At 32.6% G+C, this 24,233-nt stretch overlaps 3 protein-coding genes across 3 annotated transcripts; 2 read left to right on the top strand and 1 right to left on the bottom strand.

The window, feature by feature from the left end:
- Nucleotides 1-4,104: 4,104 nt before the first annotated feature.
- LOC11421342 (low affinity inorganic phosphate transporter 1) lies at nucleotides 4,105-7,992 on the top strand. The gene is made up of 2 exons (XM_003590710.4): nucleotides 4,105-4,298; nucleotides 6,085-7,992. The coding sequence occupies exon 2, from the start codon at nucleotides 6,115-6,117 to the stop codon at nucleotides 7,729-7,731; it is 1,617 nt and encodes a 538-aa protein (XP_003590758.1). The 5' UTR covers nucleotides 4,105-4,298; nucleotides 6,085-6,114; the 3' UTR covers nucleotides 7,732-7,992.
- Nucleotides 7,993-12,149: 4,157 nt separating this feature from the next.
- On the top strand, nucleotides 12,150-13,706 carry LOC11432789 (low affinity inorganic phosphate transporter 1). Its single transcript, XM_003590711.2, has one exon. It carries the CDS (start codon nucleotides 12,150-12,152, stop codon nucleotides 13,704-13,706), a length of 1,557 nt encoding a protein of 518 aa, XP_003590759.2.
- A 546-nt stretch (nucleotides 13,707-14,252) lies between these two features.
- Nucleotides 14,253-19,207, bottom strand: LOC11425619 (protein SIEVE ELEMENT OCCLUSION B). The gene is made up of 7 exons (XM_003590712.4): nucleotides 18,922-19,207; nucleotides 18,739-18,831; nucleotides 17,989-18,437; nucleotides 17,764-17,858; nucleotides 17,500-17,630; nucleotides 15,610-16,071; nucleotides 14,253-15,139 (listed from the first exon to the last, which is right to left on the bottom strand). Exons 1-7 carry the CDS (start codon nucleotides 19,129-19,131, stop codon nucleotides 14,564-14,566), a joined length of 2,016 nt encoding a protein of 671 aa, XP_003590760.1. The 5' UTR covers nucleotides 19,132-19,207; the 3' UTR covers nucleotides 14,253-14,563.
- Between the last annotated feature and the right edge of the window lie 5,026 nt (nucleotides 19,208-24,233).

A 24,233-nucleotide genomic window follows, 5' to 3' on the forward strand; every position in this document is an offset into this window, starting at 1 on the left:
GGTGATTTGGCCCCGGGTCCCGAGGATCCCATTGATGTGGTGTTTACTGGTGATTTTGGTAAACAATACGAGCTGGTTTTGATTATTACAAGCAGGATCAAACCAGAAATCTTAGGACATGTTGTGCATTTGTTTTTAAAAAAGAGAGTTCACGTTCATAGGTTGCTTAATGAACAAGACGAGACCGTATGACGTCTTTCGACATAAAAAGGTTTTAAAACGCAGTAAATGCAAGATAAAGGTGCTGAAAGATAAAATTGCAGAAACTTAAAGGAAAGATAAATTGCATTGCATTAAAAATAAATGTAGTTCGACAAATCCTTTACATACATTCTATATGACTCTTTTCTCTCACGTCGGTACTTCGAGTGTTTTAGAATTATGTATAGGTGATTTGCGACCTGTTTTCCCCTATGGAAAACTACTATTTATACATACCAAAATAACTGGAAAAAGCATAATCCCACAATCAACACTTCTTCCATGTAGACAACCACTTGTCTCCCACGTTTCTATTGAGGAAACCGATTCTCTTTGAAATTCGAAATCTTCCCTCCTCAACAAGAATTGCTTGGCTTCGACAATATCGCATCCTTGACTCGCGTCTTGTCGAAGTCTAAAGCTTTTTAGACCTTTTTACGCGAAGTTCACATCTCGTTAAACTCCTCAAATTGGAGGAAAGGACTTCGATTCCTGCAAAGATAACAATCAACTAATATTGACCGCATTAAATGAGCCTCTTGAAAATATAGGCTAACATGTGGTATTAAGGGCGTACGTACAAGTATAACAAGTGTATGTGGATTAAAAACCTTCTTCTTGAGGGAGAAAATACTAATTGGAATGACATTCGCATGAGGGGTGGATTGTTATGGCAAGTGTGAAGTGAGTTAGAAGTCACACATTGCTTAGAAAATTGGAGGTTGAGCAAAATATAAACAAGAGGACCCATAAACCCAATATCCAAACTTAATAACTCGTAACTTGATTACCATTAGAAGGAACCACACATTGCATATGTCCTTTTACTCGATCGATCCACGTTGCACTTTGGATATGGTATTAACAGTCTAGTGGAGCCATATTAGAGTTATGGGCTCCTTGTGGACGGCGAGAATGAGGCATTGACCGATATTTAAGTTGTTGTACAAGAGTTGTGATGCCAATATGAAACCTAACAGGATAAAGTAAACACAATACATAATGATAGAGGAAAGGATAATGAAGTTGAAGTTGTACTAGATAACCCTTAACCTCTATCTCAAGTGATCTTGGACAGTCGAATCCTGGGAAACTTCAAACCTTCCTTGTTGGAGTTATTTGACAAGAAACCTTATCATTGAGAACACCTCACTACATTAAACAATCAAATGACTGCCATTAGCATTGTAGAGTAATTGAAATGAAAGCTCTTCTTAGGAACCCTGGAAGGATATGTATTGAAGTGGCATACACACCTACCTCGACGTTCAATGTCAAGCCTCACTAATTTTTCTAGAAAGTTTGTACACCAATTATTACCCAACAAACATTAGAAGGTAACGACAACCAACCTCTTCAATGTTCGTGAGAAATATTTAGAGTCCCCGAAAGACTACCTCAGACGTTTCAATGAGACCAGAATATATTTTCATACTCTAATGATGAAATAATGGCACATGATAGGGAATTTCGAGTCATTGGTCTATAAACCTGCAAGCAACATGCAGGAGATAATGGCACGTGCATAATACTATATCAATGAGAAGAAAATAACGTCGAGAAACAAATTCAGGATACAAAGAAGAAAGAATGAGATGTCTATGAGAACTTCTCATCGAAAGGTTGGGGATAACATATTTTGTTCATAAATCAAGGACGAGATTAATGGGATGGTTTTTGATCCCTTGAAAGGAATCCATATAAATTTCCCCTGACCTATTTGAATGCAAAACTGAGCCACACTTTCAAGAAAATTTTGCACACGAGTAAATATTGCTTGAACCTCTAGCGCAAAAAGGAAACATGAGTCCTAACTTGGACAAGTGGTGCGCTAACCATAAAGTTTGAGGTCATGATACAAATGAGTACCATAATTTTAAAAGGGAAATTAAGAAACTCATTCAGAACAGACATCTGACGAAATATGTCGAGAATTCTATAAGCCAATAAGGTTCAAGTATGCAACCATCAGGTCGACAATGGTCCCCACGATCTCTAAGAAAGAGGGGCTGAAGTGGGGAAAGTTAAATAAGAAATGTGAAGAAACAACCAGGAAAACTCTAAATATTATAGCAAGAGGAATCACATGTTAAGGGAAATTAAGATCAGTGTGAAGACATTATGTTATCCAGGTAATGCACATCCAAAACTTGTTTGAAAACTTCACCTCGTGTATGGTCCTCGCTGCCACTTTCTCAACCAGAGACCCTTAAAGGGGTCATTCTTCACAAGGATCACCCAACTGTGAAACTTACACATGTGTTCAATAGGCACATGAAAGAGTCCTAGTTTACCTTGACAACTCAATTAATGTCCTCTACTAGGACTCTTCGAGATGGTGCATCTCGCCAAGGACCAATTGCAACCCTTCAATAACTTCTTGTTAGGCTTCTCTAGTGGACAAGTGCAAGTTAAAGGGTACATCACCCTTAAGAACACTTTTAGGACTGGTGAAAACGTTGAAACATTGAAAGTTTGATACTTGGTGATAAATTAATCGTCTTCGTCATATAACTAAAGTATCAGACATCCTGCTCTAAAAGATTCAGGACAAACTCTCTCCACCCTTTACTTAACATTCAAATATCCACTAGAATACTAGAAGGTTGGAGTAATAAAAAGAGACCATGAAGTCGTTAGATGTTGTTACTAGAATAGTTTGAAGGCAAAGAACGACAACAAAGATCTCCCACCAAAGGCGAGTTCACTCAACGTCAACATTGTTTATTTAGATCCCATAGAAGACTCCGTCGAAAGGCAAGTACCCCTTATAGAAGATTAAAAGCAGTCTAAATTGGGAGGGAACCTAACCAGAAAATGATCATAACATCTTTATCTGAGGAGAAAGAGAAACAATTTACATCTATTTTAATAGAAAAAGATACGGGCTTGTGGCATATTAATAGAAAAAGGCGATCTGTCTTAATATATTTTCAACAATTAACGTGATATTAATATGAAAAAAGAAAAGAAATTAATATACATAATCAATAAAATAACTATCTTTACGATCACACTTGTGGCATAAATTATAAGTCAACAACTCTCCATTTAACTACCAACCGAGTTAGGCCAAAAAATCTTTAAAAAATGTGAATTAAAATGAAAAAGATTCAGGCTCTAATATGAAACCTAAAAAATTTAAAGGCCTAAAACCCTTTCTTTAGTGACAACCCCTTGAGTACTCTATGACCCATTACCATAGACTCGTTGACTTGGGCGATCACCATTATCCTTTCAATTTTGCATGCAATCAATATTCAATACCACAAATAAACTAGTTAAATAATGTTCAAATCTCTTTTTTATTTTTTCTAGAGAAAATTATTGTGAATCATTTGGAAGGTAGCGATAATGATTATTGAGTATGTTCCTTAAACAAAAAATGATTATTGAGTATTTTTATTTTTTATTTTTTGAGGAAATGATTGAGTAATTTAAATCGCTCATTATGCATTATGAACAAGAAACGTTTCCCTAAGCTCAATTCAGTTGTAACTGACTAAATTCAAGACTCTACCAATTGTTTTTTTCTTTTGAAATTAGTTATTTTAAATAAATAAAAACAGCTTATTGAAAATTCAAATGTTATTTTGCTAAACTAATTTTGGGCATGAACTAAAAATAAAGAAACTTATCTATGCACCCGAGGCAGGGCGGACCATTTAATGAGCAGTCATAGTGAATTTGATGATATCACCAACAACTGTTACCAACCATAAAATAATAATTTAAATTACACATGAGATAAACTGTGTCCTTAATTAACAGTACTACTAATTTTGATTTTTTTAAGAATTATTACTAATACTAATGATGTGGAAAATTCAAAACAAAAGATAAAAAAAGAGGCCTTTAATAACTAACAGGTAGGCAAGCAAATTGCGAACACGTTGACTTGAAAGTATGAATAACCTTATATTAAAGTCTCCATAATGGGCATATACCATAGATTCCTGCATTGATTCTGGATTTTAGTGTCATTCTTTGGATATATAAACACATACCTTCTCACTCCATCTATGTACCTCTAAATTTCCAACAGCTCAACTTATGTTTCTCTCTCCTCAATCCACCAAGGTGTAACAAACAAGAAGGTAAACTCTCTCTCTCTCTCTCTCTCTCTCTAAGAGCTTTTTTTTTTCTTAATGCAAAAGTTATGTTGTGTTTTGTTATGAGTTAAAAGTTATGACAAAGAGGTTCTGTTTTAGTGGAAGAGAGGTTCCTTAGTGGGAGGCCCCCACTTTTTAGTTTTTAAGCAATTAGAAGTTAGAATAGGAAGCACAAACATAACTTTCTGCTTTTTTTCTTCTTATAATAATATAATTTATAACTTTTTCATCATTCATAGAATCTGGGATCTCTTTTTACTCAAATCATTTGTTGATTCCAATTTCATCATTCTTTTGTCTAACTTTTGGGATAATATTGTGCTATTGCCACCCCTTATCTCAACCAGTATTAAGTAATACAAGGAAACAAACAAAATAGAAGGTCCTTTATTTCTTTTTCATTTTGTTAATCCCTTTATATTTTTTGTTCTTGATTTAAGTTTATGTTGATTTTACATGAAACAACACACCCAAGATTTATCTATGCTTTATTTTCTACATATATAGAATGAAATTCATTGAACAACTCTTCAAAAAAAAAAAAAATCATTGAACAACTATAGACTCAAATCCTTTGCCTCTGCAATTGGTTTTATATCCCTTATCCTTTCACTGTGTATCTGTGACTGTTTTGAGTTTTGGTAGGGACTCTAAGAAAAGAAAATGAAAATAAAACCAAATTTTTAACAATAATTTGTAAGGTCTATATCATAAAGTTGACTCATATGTTCAAAAGTTGAAACCATATTTTCAACAATTATTTTTTTAGTTCTCTTTTGCATAACATGTTTTAGATATTTTATAGGATTTTAGCTGTTAAGAGAGGGATAAACATGTTTTGCTCTGACTTTAAATAATATTGTTAGTGATGGTGGATCTAGATAATTCTATCCTTGGAACGGATACCGAGTTAAATATAATTTTATAATTTTGATATGATTTTCTTGTGTGAATGTGCCTGAAATTGGCTACACAGTACGTTAGAGTCAAATTCGTCTAAATGCTGAGATAATAGGAGAAACTAATTGAGGAAATTCAACTTTCTGCTACCGTTGACCATGAGAAAATCAACATCAGCGGCTGCATTTTTTTTTTCTTCATCAATTGTTTTCGTTTTTCATTAGCCTGAGAAAATCAACATCAGATGCAATGATTGTTTTTTCAAACTTTCAAAATTATTAATTTATTGCAAAAGTCTACTTTGCTCAATTTATTAATGATTTTTCTTGATAATTAGTATTAAAAAATGTGGAACTCTTTGTGTAATTTCATATGATTCATTCTTTATTATTAAAAATATCAGTTTTTTTGAATTCCTTAATTAGATAATTGGCTCAAACAAACAATTTCGATTAGATTTTACTTACCTACGAAGTAACCGAGTCATTTCCCTAAAAACTTGAGGGTTAAGTTAAAATAGAAATACTAGTTCTTTTCTTAAAGGAGCTTGAATCTGTCTGGATTGACTTATTTAAACTTATCTACCGTCACTAATATAAATACTTATGAGACCGTATAGAAGAACTTATGAAAACAACTCATGCCATGACCATAAGTTGTTTTCAACTTATTTCCATAAGCTCTCCGACCAATATAGCTTATTTAAAGAGTTTGACTTTATTTTATTTTGTTATGTAAGTAGTTTATACATTGACACTCATATGACTAGAATTTATACTATACTATAAGTACTTAGTTATACTGTTTATCTTAACATGGTCTATATGGAATTGCTTGCTTATATAGAAACTTACATATTTTTCTTGTGCAGTGAAATTGTAATCAGGTAACAAAGTTGGTGATGGCAGGACAACTAGGAGTGCTTAATGCACTCGATGTGGCGAAGACACAAATGTACCATTTCACAGCAATTGTGATTGCTGGAATGGGTTTTTTCACTGATGCCTATGATCTCTTTTGCATTTCCCTTGTCACAAAATTGTTAGGACGAATCTATTACACAGATCCTACCCAACCAAAGCCAGGTGTTCTTCCTCCCGGTGTACAAGCTGCGGTAACTGGTGTTGCCCTAGTCGGCACTTTGTCTGGCCAACTTTTCTTCGGTTGGCTTGGTGACAAATTAGGAAGGAAAAAAGTTTATGGTATAACCCTTATGCTTATGGTAGGTTGTTCGCTCGCCTCAGGTCTATCTTTTGGAAATAGTCCAAAGGGTGTCATGGCAACACTTTGTTTCTTCAGGTTTTGGCTTGGTTTTGGAATTGGTGGTGATTACCCTCTTTCTGCTACAATTATGTCTGAGTATGCGAACAAGAAGACGCGAGGAGCTTTTATCGCTGCAGTGTTTGCTATGCAAGGATTTGGAATCATGGCTGGTGGAGTATTTGCATTGATTGTAGCTGCTGCTTTTGATCACAAATATCAAGTTCCTACTTATGAAGAAAACGCGAAAGCGTCGCTTGTGTTACCGGCTTTTGATTACGTTTGGCGTATTATTTTGATGTTTGGTGCTGTTCCGGCAGCACTTACCTATTACTGGCGTATGAAGATGCCTGAGACAGCTCGTTACACGGCACTTGTTGCTAAGAATGGTAAACAAGCTGCTTCTGATATGTCTAAGGTGTTACAAGTTGAAATTGAAGCTGAAGAGGAAAAAGTGCAAAATTTGGCTGAGAATCAAAACCAAAAGTTTGGTCTTTTTACCAGACAATTCGCAAAACGACACGGATTGCACTTGTTGGGAACAACAACTACTTGGTTCTTGTTGGACATTGCTTTCTACAGTCAGAATCTTTTTCAAAAGGATATTTTCACCGCGATTGGGTGGATCCCTCCAGCAAAAGAAATGAATGCAATTAACGAACTGTATAGGATTGCAAGAGCACAAACCCTTATAGCATTGTGCAGTACAGTGCCAGGTTACTGGTTTACAGTGGCATTTATCGATTACATGGGTCGTTTTGCGATCCAATTGATGGGTTTCTTCTTCATGACCGTCTTCATGTTTGCTCTAGCTATACCTTATGATCATTGGACTAAGAAAGAAAACAGAATTGGGTTTGTTGTAATGTACTCATTAACTTTCTTTTTTGCCAATTTCGGTCCAAATGCTACCACATTTGTTGTTCCAGCCGAGATTTTCCCGGCAAGGCTTAGATCTACCTGTCACGGAATCTCAGCTGCTGCAGGAAAGGCTGGAGCAATTGTTGGTGCATTTGGATTTTTATATGCTGCACAAAGTAAGGATCCGACGAAGACTGATCATGGTTACCCAACTGGTATTGGTATCAAGAACTCCCTCATTGTGCTTGGTGTTGTCAACTTCTTTGGAATGGTATTCACCTTCTTAGTACCTGAACCAAATGGAAAATCATTGGAAGAGATGAGTGGTGAGAACGAAGATGACGATGCTGAGGCTATTGAGATGGCAGCAGGGTCTGCTAGGACAGTACCTGTTTAATCAAAATATCTGTTCAAAATTCAAACAACATCAAAGTTATTATTGTTACATGGCAACTTTTAGTTTGGTTTTTTTTCTTCTTCTGCCAGATGCAAAATAATGATGTAGATACTATTACTTGTTTTTGAGTGTTCTAACTTTATATCAATTATTATATAGTGTTTCTGTATTTTTGTTCTTGTTTTGATATCTAAATAATGAAGTTTGAGGCCTAATGTAATATTGAAGAAAATATATGAATTGGATCATATGTATGCATAATTGAGTACCAAATTTTACATTGTTGATGTAATTATAAGTAGCATCTTGTTAACTTTTATTTCTTCCATTTTACAATGGTAAGCTTTGTTGACATAGACACTCAACATTGAAGTCAGCATAGTTGTATTGTAGGCTTGTAGCGTGCTTAAATGACGTGTTGAACAAGAAAGCCACTAGGCCGTTTGTAATTTGTCTATAAACTAGTGTACAACCACTAAGATGTACCAATAGTATTCACATTGATCAATTGATACAGTGCACAAATACATATATCTCCATGCCACAACAATGCGCGAACGAATTTGCACATAAATATATCAAATGTCTCTACAACTTTTTATCATCAGAGTTGTATTTGCAATTGCAATGTTTTTTTTGTTTGTGCAATTCTAAGTTTAGTAATAGTATTTTAATTTTAATATAGTTAGTCGTAGTTTTGAATTTTAAGTATAACTTAAACAATTTCTATTATTAGTTAAATTTTAATAGATAGTATCTCAACAATTTTTACAGAGTATTTTAGCCTTACCACGTGGTTGAGTATAGTGAAAAGAGTTAAGCTCTCACAATTTACTATTAATATTAATATTAATATTAATATTAATATTAATAAAATAAAAATACATGTTGCATTTTGGATATCCAAAAATCGATTTAAATTAAACCGCATATATTATATAGACCCCCATTTATTTGTACATAATTAAGAGCTTTCTGTTTGAGCTTGAAATCGACTGAGATAGATGGGTCTTGCAAGCAGTCAATTAGCTCTTTGATCCAAGCATCAATCATTTGCACGCAACATTCTGTGGGAGTAATACTCCTTATATATGAGTTCTTGGAAGTATAACTACTATGTCAAAAAACAGACGTAACAGTTTGCTAGCCGTTTCGCAGTTGCTCTGGAGATTTAGATTCAAATATATTAATTTTGATTGACTCATGTCTTTTATAAAAATGACATAAGATGGGATTGTATAATGTTATTTTCTTGATTTAAGTATTATATTTTAAGTTATATAATGTTATGGCCTGCAATTGGTGCATTTACCAACGAGTAGTGATATTTGAACAACTTTTGGGATAATTTTGTTGTGATATCTTTTTATTGGTCAAAAATAATAGAGAGAGAAAGAAAAAGAGAGAATAAGAATATAATGTGAGTATGAGAGAGAAGGTTGTACAAAAACGGTTGTACAAATATTTTAAATAAGATAAGGTAAGGTCAAGGAGACTTTCAGATTGCTTGACTCATCACATTGGTTGATCAAGAGTGATTGATTGACCTGTAGGGTTGGAAGTTGATTCTTGTGAGGCAAGAACCAAAGGCTACATTAAATAATTGTTGAAGTATTGGAGTTCTTAGTTGATATTGTAAGTCTCAAGGAATAATTTCGATGTACATATTTTATCAAACACTTGATATTCAATATTTAACAAACTCCATTGACTTAGATCTTTAGGAGAAGATTTAGCGCACCACTAGCGAGGACGGTATCGGTGAACCTCTATAAATTTTCCATGTTATTTCTCTTTATCTCTTTACTCTTTAATTTTAGTTTCTGAATTGATTCAATTTTTGGGTTGAAAATCAATTGAGGGCATATATAAACTTAAAAAAATTCAGTTGTATCATAAAATGGCATCCGTTTGGTTCAAGAATTAGAAGGGGAGGGGAGGGGAGGGATTTTAACGGAGGAAAGGGGAGGGGAGATATTTTAATTAAAAATGTGTTTGGTTCGCAAGGGGAGGGGGAGGGATTTTAAAATTATTTTACCATTTTATCCTTAAACTTAATTAAATAAAAGAAACTACTTGTTTTTACGATTTCGGAGATCGACGAAAGACAAACACACATATAAGCTGCTTATTTTATCTCAAACTGGCTCATATATTTTGCACAACAAGACATGAATAGGTGAATTAACAATAAAAAAAAAAAAGTAATAATAAGCTGAATTAAAATAAGATAATAAGGTCGTTGACATCAACAAAGTAGTAGTAGAAGTGGTTTTTAGATGTAACAAATAAGAGTGATAGATAATATAATAATAAAAGGGTGACAACTAGGGTACCATGAAAGAATGGTGGGTAATTTACCCCAACCAATACACATTAGCCACATAAACACATTTTTAAGTGGTATCCATGAACTATCTTGACCCCACCAACAAATTGCTCATTTTCATTGGTTGGTGGGTAATTTACCCACCATTCTTCAAAGGTAATCTAGAAAAAACCTAATAAAAGTTGTTACAAGAAAAATATAACAAAATAATAATAAAAAATGTTACAAGAATAAGATAACCTAATAATAATAAGATTGTTACAAAGATAATATAATTTAGAGTAAATTACACTCCCCACCCCTCAAAAATGTTTGAATTACACTCCCCTCCCCTCTTAAGTTAAAATATATGAACCAGTTTGAGATAAAATAAGCAACTTAGATGTGTGCTTTCATTCGTCGGTCTCTGAAATCGTAAAATCAAGTAGTTTCTTTTATTTAATTAAATTTATGGGTAAAATGGTAAAATAATTTTAAAATCTCTTCCCCTCCCCTCCCCTTGCGAACCAAATACGTTTTTAATTAAAATATCTCCCCTCCCTCCCCTCCGTTAAAATCTCTCCCCTTCCTTCCCCTCCTAATTCTCGAACCAAACTCTAGGATCCCTCATCTTAATCACTCAATTGAATCAACTGTTTTTTTTTTCTTCATTTACTTGTTAATAATTCAACTTAGTTTTAACAAGTTACGTGATTATCAAATAAGTTATTATCATATTTTAGCTCATCATACAATAACTTTAAATTAAGTAATTATCTCAATCATTTATTTATTTTTTGAATAAAACTCAATCATTTAATTTGACTTCATCGATTGGTTATCTTCAATTCAACACGTATGGGTTGCATTGATGTTCGGTTCGATCGTTACAGTTAAATTTTTATTTGTATGTTTAATAAGCAAAATATTTTTTTTACAAAAAAAAACAAAAGATTCTTTCAAATAAAATTAAAAAGAAAAAACCAAACAGAAATAGCATAAAAAAACGTAAAGGATAAGTGAGTGAAAAGATAAAATTATAATATAAATAGGAAACCCTAAACACATAATTACTCATTCACATCCTCTCCGCTCACTTTTCAAGTTCCTTCTCTTCTTTCCTTTGCTCTTTCTAGGTATAACCAGTCAGGTATATTTTTAGAGTAACCCTAGCAATACTCTCTTTTAAATACTTTCTTTAATACTCACTTTCTTATTAGTTTAAATCATTGTATGTCCCACCATTTTATGTAGGTTCAATTTTCAAAGTGTAGATCCAGAATGATTTAAACCAATAAAAAAGTGAGTCCTATAGAGAGTGTTTAAAAGTGAATCTTGCTAGCATTCCACTATATTTTAATTTTAACATAACATTCATTCCTTAACTGGTGCTTTATTTTTATTTTCTGTTCTTGTTGTGATGAAATATGAAATAGTAGAGCGTAGTAGCCTTTGTTACTACTCTACCAAGTTTCTTAATAATGTTATTTTTTTTTTTTGTTCTTATACCAACTTTTCGTTTTAGTCTTCCTAAATTTTTTTACTATGATACATGAAGCTTCGTTAATCAATACAGCGCAATGTTCTAAACTTTATTGACTTCATATACACTGTTTGTTCATATCGTTGATTCAATTTTGTGGAAGCTGTAGTTTCCTATTTTATTTTATTTGTTTCATTGGTTGGTTCAGTTCTGATTTAAATTTTCACATTTTCACACATTTGATTGAAATCAAGTGCACATACTTTTGAATTTTCTACCATAAACAAATTGGATTTTATAGGGTAGCCAAAACCCTGCATTCATGCAGTCGCCATGACGATGACTATTGGATCAAGATCGGACGCACATTTCAAGGTTGAAATTTTAGATTTTCTTATTAAAAAAAATTACAAAAGTGCACCGTCCGACTTGATCCAACTGCTACTAACGTGCTAACTGCGTGCTTGTGGGATTTTGGCAAACATCGAACCTCTAGATTCATCTAGCACAGCTTATCCTACATTTATTTTCTTCCCTCTGATTTTTTTTAGTCTATTTTTCATTTTCAGTTTGCTAAGGTAATTTGGAGAATATTATTGGAGTACATAAAGAAACATTATTTGCAACATGGCTAAGGAACAGTTGAAGGTGCTTAATGCACTTGATGTAGCCAAGACACAGTGGTATCATTTTACTGCAATTGTCATTGCTGGAATGGGTTTTTTCACTGATTCCTATGATCTCTTCTGCATTTCCCTTGTTACCAAATTGCTTGGCCGTGTTTATTACTATGAAGGCAGTAACAAACCTGGTTCTCTACCAGAAAATGTTTCTGCTGCAATCAATGGTGTTGCTTTCAGTGGAGCACTGGCAGGACAACTTTTCTTTGGTTGGCTTGGTGACAAAATGGGAAGAAAACGAGTTTATGGAATGACCCTTATGCTTATGGTCATAGCTTCACTTGCTTCTGGTCTCTCTTTTGGGAAAGATCCCAAAACTGTTATGGCTACCCTTTGTTTCTTCAGGTTCTGGCTTGGATTTGGAATTGGCGGTGATTACCCTCTTTCAGCTACTATCATGTCTGAGTATGCAAATAAAAAGACTCGTGGTGCATTTATAGCGGCTGTTTTCGCTATGCAAGGTTTTGGAATTTTGTCTGGTGGCGCAGTTGCAATTATAGTTTCATCTGTTTTCAAAGCTTTGTATCCTGCTCCAGCGTTTAATGTTAATCCGTATTTGTCCACTGTTCCACAAGCTGATTATGTTTGGAGGATAATCTTGATGTTTGGTGCAATTCCGGCATTGCTTACTTACTACTGGAGGATGAAAATGCCTGAAACTGCAAGATATACCGCCTTAGTTGCAAAGAATAGTATACAGGCTGCTGCAGACATGTCGAAAGTTTTGCAAGTTGATATAGAAGCTGAACAGGAAAAAATCCAGCAATTGGATCAAAATCAGAGACAAGGAAGGAATGATTTTGGTTTGTTTACAAAAAGGTTTCTTCGCCGCCATGGACTTCACTTGCTTGGAACTGCTATGACTTGGTTCTTGTTGGATATTGCTTATTATAGTCAAAATCTTTTCCAGAAAGATATTTTCAGTGCAATTGGATGGATTCCAGAAGCTAAAACTATGAGTGCCCTCGAAGAGGTTTACAAGATTGCTAGAGCACAGACACTCATAGCACTTTGCAGTACTGTTCCTGGTTACTGGTTCACAGTGGCACTCATTGATAGAATTGGAAGATTTACAATCCAATTGATGGGATTTTTCTTCATGACCGTTTTCATGTTTGGATTGGCCATTCCATATCACCATTGGACCATGAAAGGAAACCAAATTGGTTTTGTTGTCATGTATTCATTGACATTCTTCTTTGCTAATTTTGGTCCAAATGCAACGACGTTTGTGGTTCCGGCAGAGATTTTCCCGGCAAGGCTAAGGTCAACATGTCATGGTATATCCGCTGCTGCTGGAAAAGCTGGAGCAATGGTAGGTGCTTTTGGTTTCTTGTATGCTCAAAATGCAATTGGAGTGAGAAATGTGCTTCTGCTTTTGGGTGTGGCCAATTTCTTGGGGATGATGTTTACATTCTTGGTTCCTGAATCTAAAGGAAAATCTTTGGAAGAAATTTCTGGTGAAGCTGAGGAAGAAACTTTGGAGGCTGGTATTCAAGTTTAGGACCTTTATTTCTTAATTGAGTAATTAATTTTTTAAGTAGTTTGTAGGAAGAAACTAGGCATTGAAGTTGTAGTATTTCTTTATTTAGTTTTTCTTGACATTCATGTGTTTGGTTTAATAGTTTATGTCCTCCATGTTTCAAGTTGTAGTATTTTTTTTTCTTTCTTTTTATTAGAAGTTAGGAGAATTAATTGGGTGAGTTTGGAGAAGGTATGTCTTCCAAAACAAGAAGTTGGCCTCAGAGTAAAAAAACTTGTTTTTATTTAATACATCATTGTTAAGTACATGGTTATGGAGATGCATATCGGATTCAGAAAATGTTATTCGGTCCGTTTCGATAAAGTATAGATGTAGATCAAATTCAGAAAAACTGCTATGCATAGAAGGTGCGATTTCAGGAAGTTCAAACTCAATTTGGTGGCGTGATTTACTCTCAATGTGAGGTGGAATAAAATTGGTTTGCAATATGATTGCTTGCAAAGCAGCTTTCTCTATTATTAAGCTAAAACTCTTCACACAGGTGTACATATTATTTTTACACAAACATTGATATATAATAAATATTATTGATATATAATGCAAACATTATTACACAAACTGAAGCTTAATTGAAGACCAAAGCTTCAAGACTACACCACAACCACAGCACATAGAAAACAACACAACACCATTATTTTTTGGGTTACAAAGAGATCTTTATTTTACAACAAATTGGCGTGGAACGTAACCAAAAGGTTCTGAAAGTCCCACACTCTTATTCACGAGATCAAACAACAAAACCCAATACTATTTTTTTTAAGACGTCAAATCTCGAACCAAGGACCACAAGACCTAGTAACATAAAACCACATCAAACCCTAATGTTTTCCATTTGCATTGGTCTTATTGTGGCAACACTTATAGCTGATGAAAATCTCCATGGTACTAGGACAATCAGGACATTTTATAGTCTCAGGTAACTTTCCAGCAACAATAGGAATTTCAAGGTGCGAGCAACGATGAGTGACACGAGCAACATTGGTGTGATACTCGGTGAATGCAAATTCAAATCCTTTCTTAATCACAACATCTTTCCATTTCTCAAATTCAGCCACAGTTTTGAGAATTGTTGTACCATGACCACTCAACACAACAGATGGTCCTTTGCTAAGGAGAGCCCAACCGGTTTCATTTTTGTAAGACAGCATCTTCTGCACTTCTTGTGTCACTACATCGGTTGTTTTGTGAATTTTGGTCACAAAGAGACTCTCAATTCCACTCCAAAATCGACTTACGAGGTTTTTGTCTTCCTTGTCAACATAAAAGAGTTCAATGGAAATTTTTGCTTCTTTTATAGTTGCATCGTTTGCAAGAGCAGTCGCATACTTAGTGAACTGTTGGATCCATTCTTTGTCATGACCGCCATAGAAGAAAATGTGCTTGTTCTGCTCGGTCTGCATTATAGGAAGAATCACATAAACTTTGTTATCAAGTTCAATTCTTTGTCATCAAGTTCAATATTCATTTTAGTTGCTATGTAGCTCACATTAAAGTGACTAAAATCAATATGTTTGACGTATCACAGAGATGATTTCAAACATAAATTTTTATTCATGAACAAAAATCAAACAATAAAGACCAAAAAAATATATTGTAATCACTAGAAGAATAATTAAAAACTAAAATGATATTTGCATATCAACAGAGAGAAAATTATATTTAAACTCAAAAATAATAAGTTCATTATTCAACTTAATTATTTCATGAAATTTACATGTTTGGACCGTCTATCGCTTAAGTTGTAAGGACCGTGTGATTTAAAGAGAAGCCACTAAAATTGCTTCTCTCCCAAAATTTAACGGTCTTTACATCTGCAGCAACATACTGAACAACTGTGGAGGATCCGAGTCCAAAATTTACTTACCCATATGGAAATGTTGCGGTCGATGTTGCCTACAACAGATACAATCCAGTTCCTGTCCTTTTGAATTCTTATTTCATCATCCATTGTAAAGGGGAAAGCCTTGATTCCATAAGACTTGATCAAATGGAATGCATTTTTGTGTTGCACCTTTCCTTGAGGACTAAACACCACAAACATAGACTTCTTTTTGAAGTCCCATTCTTCATTAATGAACTTGAATCCAGCTATGTTTTCGACATTCTGCACCACATACCATGGCATCTTACTCCTTAAAATATCGAATTTCTTGCGTAGCTGCTCGTTCCATCCTTCGACGATTGGAATCCAAACAATCTTGTATTGTTCATTTGTTTTGATAGATTCATACACTGATCTTACTGCTGTAATTTCTTCCTCCGTGACATCTAGAGTAGAAACAAACAAGTACACGTTCTTCTTTTTTAGCACAACATTAATGTCAACCTGCACGGTTCAACAAATTGATCAAAATTAAGAGATAAATATGGACAGCTTTCAATAATAAAAAAAAAATCGAGAATATCATGTTAGTTTAATGCTTAGAATTGTATAAATCATCAACATCAACAAAACACTAAAAATACTGCTTTACTTTTCTCTCAAAACAAAACTAATAATACTGCTTCAGAAATTATTATTGTTAATTTTGTCCCTTTATTTTCATATTTCTCTCGGTTGGACTACTATAGAAAAACTTTGTTACATTTTATCAACATTTCTTTTTGTTTATTATACAAAAACTTAAATAGATGAGAAGAGAAAAGGTAAATTCTATGCAAGGTCAGAAAAAAAAACCATCAATTTCATTAAAATTTATAATAAAAAACTATGTATAACATATCAATTTTGTAATTTCATTTTAGAATTCAAGTCATGTGAAAGATTTAAAAAATTGTTTCAAACATGTAGGATAATTTACAAAAGGTATGTGTGGATATTGCTTCTCTTGCACATCCTTTTCGTATAGTACTAATTTCCAGATTTTTAACTTGATTACTTTGTGACTTTTTGGTTTGTCATGGAGTTAGCAACAGTGCTTTTACTCTTTAGATCGAATAACTTTTGACCACATATTACTTTTTAATTAAAATATAAATAATATTATCAACTTACTCTTCATTCTTCAACTTATATGCTTTTAAATATTTTTTGTTGGTTAGAATTTAGATGAATTCAACAAACTTTAAATGGAAAAAATATGATTTTTTTTTTTTATGTTTACATGTATTTTAATCAATAAAAGAATAAAGAGAGTGCGTTGAAAAAATGTGTGTCAGTATTTTTATTTTTTTTTACAAATGTTGGTATTATTTATCATTTATAATATATATTACCAAATTGATTTTGTCAAAAAAAAAAAAAAAACCAAATTGATAAGTCCCTTCAGAGAATATATACCAAATTGATATCAACTTTTCTATACTGGTTTTTTTTTTTGTCAAGTCTTTTCTATACTGTTTTATTCACACAAAAGAGAACTTTTTCTATACTGTTCCCATTATTATGAAACGTGTTTCTGGAAGATTGCAGAAATTTAGATTAAACACAACACAAGGCACAAATTTCTAATATTTTTCTTTGGTTATTTTTTACAAAACTTTTTAAAGAGTAAAAAACGATTTATTTTTCTCATAGTTTTTCACATTTCAGTCTATTGTTATGATAATTTTTATTTATTATGACTATATGATTATTTATGTAGTTCGATTATAATAAGGAAGCATGCATAAAAAGATCTGTATTATCAAACACAAAACAAAAAAAGGAAGATCTGTAAACAAAACCACAAAGTTTTGTACTCATTTTTCTAATAATTTTTTATAATAGAAAATACAACAAATTTGTTATATGTAACAAAGAAAATATACGAACCGTAGTCTTGGTAGCACCATCATAAAGCAACTGAGGAACATCCTTGGGAAAAATCAGAAACGAAAGCACCACTGTTATTTCAGTTGGAGTTTGTAACAGTTTCTTAAGCTCTTGGATGTACTTTGCCGTATCTGAAAAAACATATATATCACACATTAGTGTTATAATTTATATTTTTGTTACAATTAATATAGCTTTAAAAAAAATCCATGAATACTAAATAAACAAAGTAAAGTTGTTTGAATCCTCTTCGGATTTACTGACCTATTTGTTGACGACAGACCGTGATCTGCTTCCTCAGTCTACTGAGGATGATGTTGATCTTTTGACCATAGTGGGAGAGTTCTTGCTTATGCTCCCTACATAGTTAATAAAATTAATTATACATATTCTCGAATTTAATTAAGCAATTAAAAATATTAAAAAGTATCGAGATTGTTCTGTAAGTACGACTCAGATGAATAAACGATATTAATTAATAAAACTTACGATTCAGTGATGAGGCAATCTAACTGAGTAACAATTGCAGCAATAGTGATGATGGTCCAGTAAACATCAACAGGAATTTGTTCATATGCAAGTTCCAAAGCAGGAACGACCTTTGTGTCATACCTATCATTAAGGTAATCCAATTCAAGTATAAATTCAATCACTTGCAACGTGATTTTCACCAAACTATTAAGCTCGGTGATAGCTTGACGGTGTTTTTGAATTGCTGCAGGCTTTGCTAGGATCGGAACTCGTTTCAGCAAAGCCACAGATTTGGCAAGTGGGTCTGTTGAAAGATGTTGTTCAAGTAACCAGAATTCACCAAATTCAAGTGCAAATGCAGAAAGTGTAAGAACTGCTTTTGCTTCCCAGTCATAGTGTGAAAGCTTGTTCAGTATGGCTAGAGTTGTTTTGTGTGCAATTTCCTCACTTGGTGGCTTGCATGACATCTGTTACACAATTATGATTATTTTATATGAGCAACTTATTAAGTAATTGTCATAAAGTTTTCAAATTCTTTAATTTAATAGTTGTTTATGTTTAATTAGTTATTTTTTTACAAAATTATATTATTTAATTAGTTTAATTGGTGTGCTTTTACATAAGTTTTATACATATATCTAATTATTTACACAAGTTTTATACATATGTCTCTAATTACATTTCACTATATAGATAATTGCTGAGATATTTAGAAATTAAAATAATAAAGTGGCATATTTATGAAATATAATTAGATCAGTGAATAACCTCAGAAGAAATTGACTTCAGGGTGCACAGTGGTGAACTAAAATTCGGGATAAGGGACTTGTCATCTGCTTGCTCCAAGCTTACTTTGGTACCCTGTTAAAATTTCTAACTATTATAAATATATAAATAAAGGATATTTAATTTAAAGGAAATTAAAATGTATATTTATATATGTATATAGACCTGCACAACACTGTCAACAATGTGTGTTGAACGTGCAAGGGTATTCTGAGCAAGGGTGAAAAGAGAAGCAGCATCAAATTTTGTGTCACTGTGGACATGAGTGGAGTAAATTTGATCCAAAATCTGGTCATCAGACATGGTTAATGGGTTGCTCTCAATCTCACCAGCTGATAGGAGAGTCTTAAGAGTACCTTTGATGATGGTGGCCATAGTGCTAGCTTGTTAAAAAAGGTTTGGATTGGATTATAGAAATAGAGAAATGAGATACAATTGTGTTGGTACCTTGCCCAAGCCCTATCCTATTTATAGTACGAAAAAGTGGTTGATTTATTTTTATATTTTTTGGTTTTAAGAGGGAAAATTCTATCTATGTGAACTCAAGATGGTGCCACATGTATTGAAGATTTTCATCATGTGGATCGGATGGATACTAGGAGAGCAACGTGAATTAGGTCATTTAAAATAAAAAGTACCTTTTGGTAGGGGTATAGTTGGCATCCCACTAAAGTAGTGTTAAAAGAAAAATTCATCTAATACGAAATTTCTCTCAAAAATAAATCTAGTATAAAAATTCAAATAAGTTATTGTATGCATCGACTTGTATTGTGTTTTTACACATATACAAGCTCAACTTTGTCGTAATTAGATTAGTGGTGACAATAACCTTTATTCGTAACAGAGTTTCAAGAGACATTAAACACTTGACACCTCACAATGAGAGAAAATAAAGTGGACATAGTTATAAGTTAGAATCTTTGCATGAAACTCATTGGGTTGGACGAAGTTAGGATGTTGTTGAGGAGCAAAGACTTAGTTGGGTCAGATACATTGTGGAAAATCCAAAGTAGCCAGGATGGCAGAAGATACTCTGGGGATGGTAATCAGTTGATTATAGTGGATTAAGTCATCGACAATACAAAAAATAAAATGTCTATGTAATGGAAAGACGGTATGTAAAGACTAAATCTAAAATGATATTTTAACATAACTAAAATCAGAACGCTTGATATTTACATGAATCTTTGCATATTCAAGCATAGATAATATCAGTCCTTCAAAAGAAAGAAATTTTTAACAACTCTATAAAGACCACCTGCCACGATCCCTGAAAAATAGGGATATGGCAGCCCAAGTCTGAGGTTAATCATAGAGTTATTATGCTTCTTGTTAACTCGGTACTAATATATGCTCCAAAGTATTTACTCAAAAAAAAAAAAAATACATGCTCTAAAGTATCTAGGATTGACATGATTTAGCCATTGTTATCTTTATTTGTTTTATTTGTCTGTAATAGTCTATTAATTAATTTTCAATACACCTAATGTGAAACTTTTGTTACTTTTGTTTCTAAATATATTTATTTAATTGCCTTAGTTTGTAACTTTTTGATTAATTTTATAAAATAAATTTCAAATAAAATAAAAAAATCATTGTTACAATGATCACTCAATAGCATGGCGACGGAAAACTGTCGTCGGTAAAATAGTTGCAAGTTATGATTAAGTTCTATTCCTACGGTCAAAATCCAAAACTATAGCATTTACAACGGCATGAATCTGTCACTATATCATGTAGTGCCATGGGTATAGAAAACTACGGTCTATGAAAAAATTTGTCGTTGACATATTGTGCGGGAGTAAAGTTGATGATTAAGTCCTTAATACGGGCCGGCCCTAACGGGCTTCGGGGGCCGGGTCAAAAAGTCCGGTTGAAAAATGGGTTTAAAATATACTATCCCAGTCCTAAACGGGCCGCGGGTTAACGGGCCGACCCATATTAAAAATTACATTTTTTTTTATATAAAAAGTACTATAAAATACTCCTATAGATTTTTTTATAAATAAATTTTTAATATATTTAAATAATGTCTAGCATAAAAATAAATTGTAAACATTTTCGTACACACTAATCGTAAACTAAAACGGCGATGAAAACAATTTATTTTTGTGCTAGACATTATTTAAACATATTAAAAATTTATTTATAAAAAATATATAGGAGTATTTTATAGTACTTTTTATATAATAAAAAAAAATGTAACTTTTAATATGGGCCGGCCCGTTAGCCCGTGGCCCGTGTAGGGCCGGACTCGAGTAGTATATTTCAAGCCTGTTTTCTAATCGAGCTTTTGACCCGGTCCGATAAAGCCCGAAGTCCATTAAAACTGACCCGTTTAAAGTTGGACTGCCCGTTTTGACAGCTCTACCCTTAACTATTCCGACTTGGGTCTCTTAAATGGTCTCCACATGCCACATTATTTGTTAATCAACATATATTGATTTTACTTCGGTGCAAGATCTCTTACGAGGAATCTCTTTGATGGCTCCACAATATTTTAATTTATCTTCAATTTAAAATTCAAATTGAGATATGCTATTCAATTATTTAATACTTTTTTTTTTGAAAAAACAATTATTTAATACTTAACAATTAATACTAGAAACCAAAATGTGTTTGTTGCCTTGCTTCGAGTTATTTTAATATTTGTAAATAGTCAACACTGCAGATAGTCATTTTTTTGCTTCTAGGTCTTCCATGGTTTGATTTTTTTTCAACAAACGTTTTCCTTTTACCCTCCTCGTAACAAATGAGAAACCCTCTTATACAAATTTACCCAACAAAATCCTCTCATCTCCATCAACCAATCGTCACTCTCTTTTCTTTAACGAAAATTGACGTAACATAACATATACACTAAAGCCAGGATCGTTCCTGTAAAATAGAAGACTCGGCTCTCTTTTTAAAATAGGCTCCTAGTAAAATAAAACGTAATTTTTTTGTATAGTTAAATTTCATTAAAAAAAATTCAGAATCAGAAGAACTTTTAAACATGAAACGAATTAAAAAAAATTAAGTGAAAGAGGTGAAATTGTCGTTTGGATTTGTCACTCCTCTGTTGTGGAAAATGGTATAACGAATGGTTTATGTGAAGAAAAAAATGATTGTTGTGATTCTTTCAATGAAATAGCTTTTCAAATTGACTTATTAAGTGATTATACAAATTAGAGGTGGTTTAATAGGATCCGATTTATGTAGAAAAAGGAGAACTATAGAGTCTAAAAAAAAACTCAAACGTGTACTAAAGAAAGAAAAGGATATAACATATATATTTTTTATTTAAGTTGGGGATGGGTATTAAATTTAATTTTTCGTTAGAGGCCCGTAGCGTTTGGAGGCCCAGCCTGATTGAGCACCTTGCACACCCTCAAGGCAGGGCCTGACTAAAGCTCCCGCATACGCAAAATTTAAGAAGAGGTCCCACCATTTTTTATATACTGCAGTCTTACCTCGCTTTTTACACAAGATGTTTTTTCAGGACTTGAACCATTTTTATTTTTTTATCATTTTAAATTATTTCTCTCTATATTCACATTCTGAGTAGATAAGAGAGTGCTAGATGTAGGACCGTAGGTGTACTACATCATAAATAAATAAATCTTGTAAGTGCATCGTCAGCGGTGGAGGAAGAATTTAATGTTGTGTGTTTTTTCCCGACATTTAAGTGACATTTGTAGTATTTTTTTTAGGAGTGTTATTTAAACAACTATTTGGTTAACGGCTTACATGACAATCATAATTTATAAAGAAAAAGTAGGTATTTGCATAAAAACCAAAGCAATAGAAAGATAAAGTAAAAAGTAATGTGAGTATGAAAGAAAATTGTCACAAAAATTATCATAAAATGGATGTTCAAATATCATTTCTCTTTTTTTTTTTAGGCCAAGACTATCTTTCTCCACGTGTTACTATATTTAACCATTTCTTTTTACCAACGTTTTAGATGCATGAGATTGAGGACAAACCTTTGTTTTTGTTTTAGATGCATGAGATCGAGGACAAATTCAAAGTCACTGAAAATAAAAAGGATAAATATGCGAACAAACTCACAACGTCCATGTTAATAGCATAAAACGACAAAATAATTATGTCTATAAATATGACTATATTCAAATTTCCGGAATACTCATATCTTCGGATTTGTAACGTTGAAGACGCCAAAGTCATAGATCGGATTTGTGCTTGCTCGAAATTTATTTTTCAGCCTGAATCCAATAAACACCACATTAAGACGAGAAATAAAAAACACATCGTACAAAGGTACAAAATCAAAACAAACAGAGTTGTGCAGAGACAACGAAATCACAAAAACAAAGAAAAGAATACTAAAATTATGTGGAAATCACTTATTCAATTATAAAAGAAGGAAAAACAATTTAGATGAGTGATTTTGGGTCAAAATTGACCCTAAATCACCTCTTTTCAATAGACAAAAAGAAGAAATGAGTGACGACTAAGGTTTGAGAAGGAAAAAAAGAACAGAAGAACCAATACTATATCTGCAAAGCCCTCGTTGTTTTGAAACAAAATCAAAATATTAAAACAGCCAAAGTTTTGAAAGCAAAATCACGGTTATTAAAAATATTGGTTAGTTATAAATATTAACTTTGATCTCTTTTAGACACATCTTTTGGTTCTAAAGGTTTTTAATAGAGTAAATTACACCCCCCTCTCCTCAAAGATGTTTGAATTACATTCCCCTCTTCTCTTATGTTAAAATATATAATTCCCTCCCCTCTTTTTCAAAACATATTAGAAAATATTTGACTCCCCTCCCTCAAGAGAAGTTTGAATTACATTCCCCTCCCCTCTTATGTTAAAATCTACGCTTTACTCCCTCAATATTTTTTTTTTATTTCTAATAATCTAGTAAAAAAATAATAATCTAACACACTTTGGAGAAAAATAGTATTGTGGATCCATTTTAACATAATTAAATTTTGAGTACATATTTTTCGCTATTTTTTATTCACAATTTCGTTAATATATATTTTTAAACCCTATTATAAAATATAAAACAACCCAAAATAAAATTAAAATATGTGAAAAATTATGAAAGTCGATAAATTATGGTTATTTAAAAGTGAATTTTATACTCTAAATTATAAATAATAACAAAATATTTAAATTAAATTATCATTGACATTTAAATTATAAAGAAATGAATTTATTTTTCTTAAGTGATAGTTCAAAATTAGTATATATCATAAAAATATTTATTTATGTTAAAATAGATAAAATTGTAGGGCATATTTAATTATTAAGAGAGATGGTTGCAATTCAAGCATCTCAAAGGGGATGGGAGTATAAATTTTACTTTTCAAGGGAGGAAAGTGTATATTTTAACATAAGAATGGAGGTAAGTGTAATTCAAGCATCTCTGATGAGAGGGCAGTGTAATTTACTCTTTTTAATATAATTCTCTTTTGACTTCTTAAACAAAATTAGTTTGTTATAAAAAAACATTAATTAGT

This window comes from Medicago truncatula, chromosome 1 (genome assembly GCF_003473485.1).
Source record: "Medicago truncatula cultivar Jemalong A17 chromosome 1, MtrunA17r5.0-ANR, whole genome shotgun sequence".
Classification (NCBI taxonomy): Eukaryota; Viridiplantae; Streptophyta; class Magnoliopsida; order Fabales; family Fabaceae; genus Medicago; species Medicago truncatula.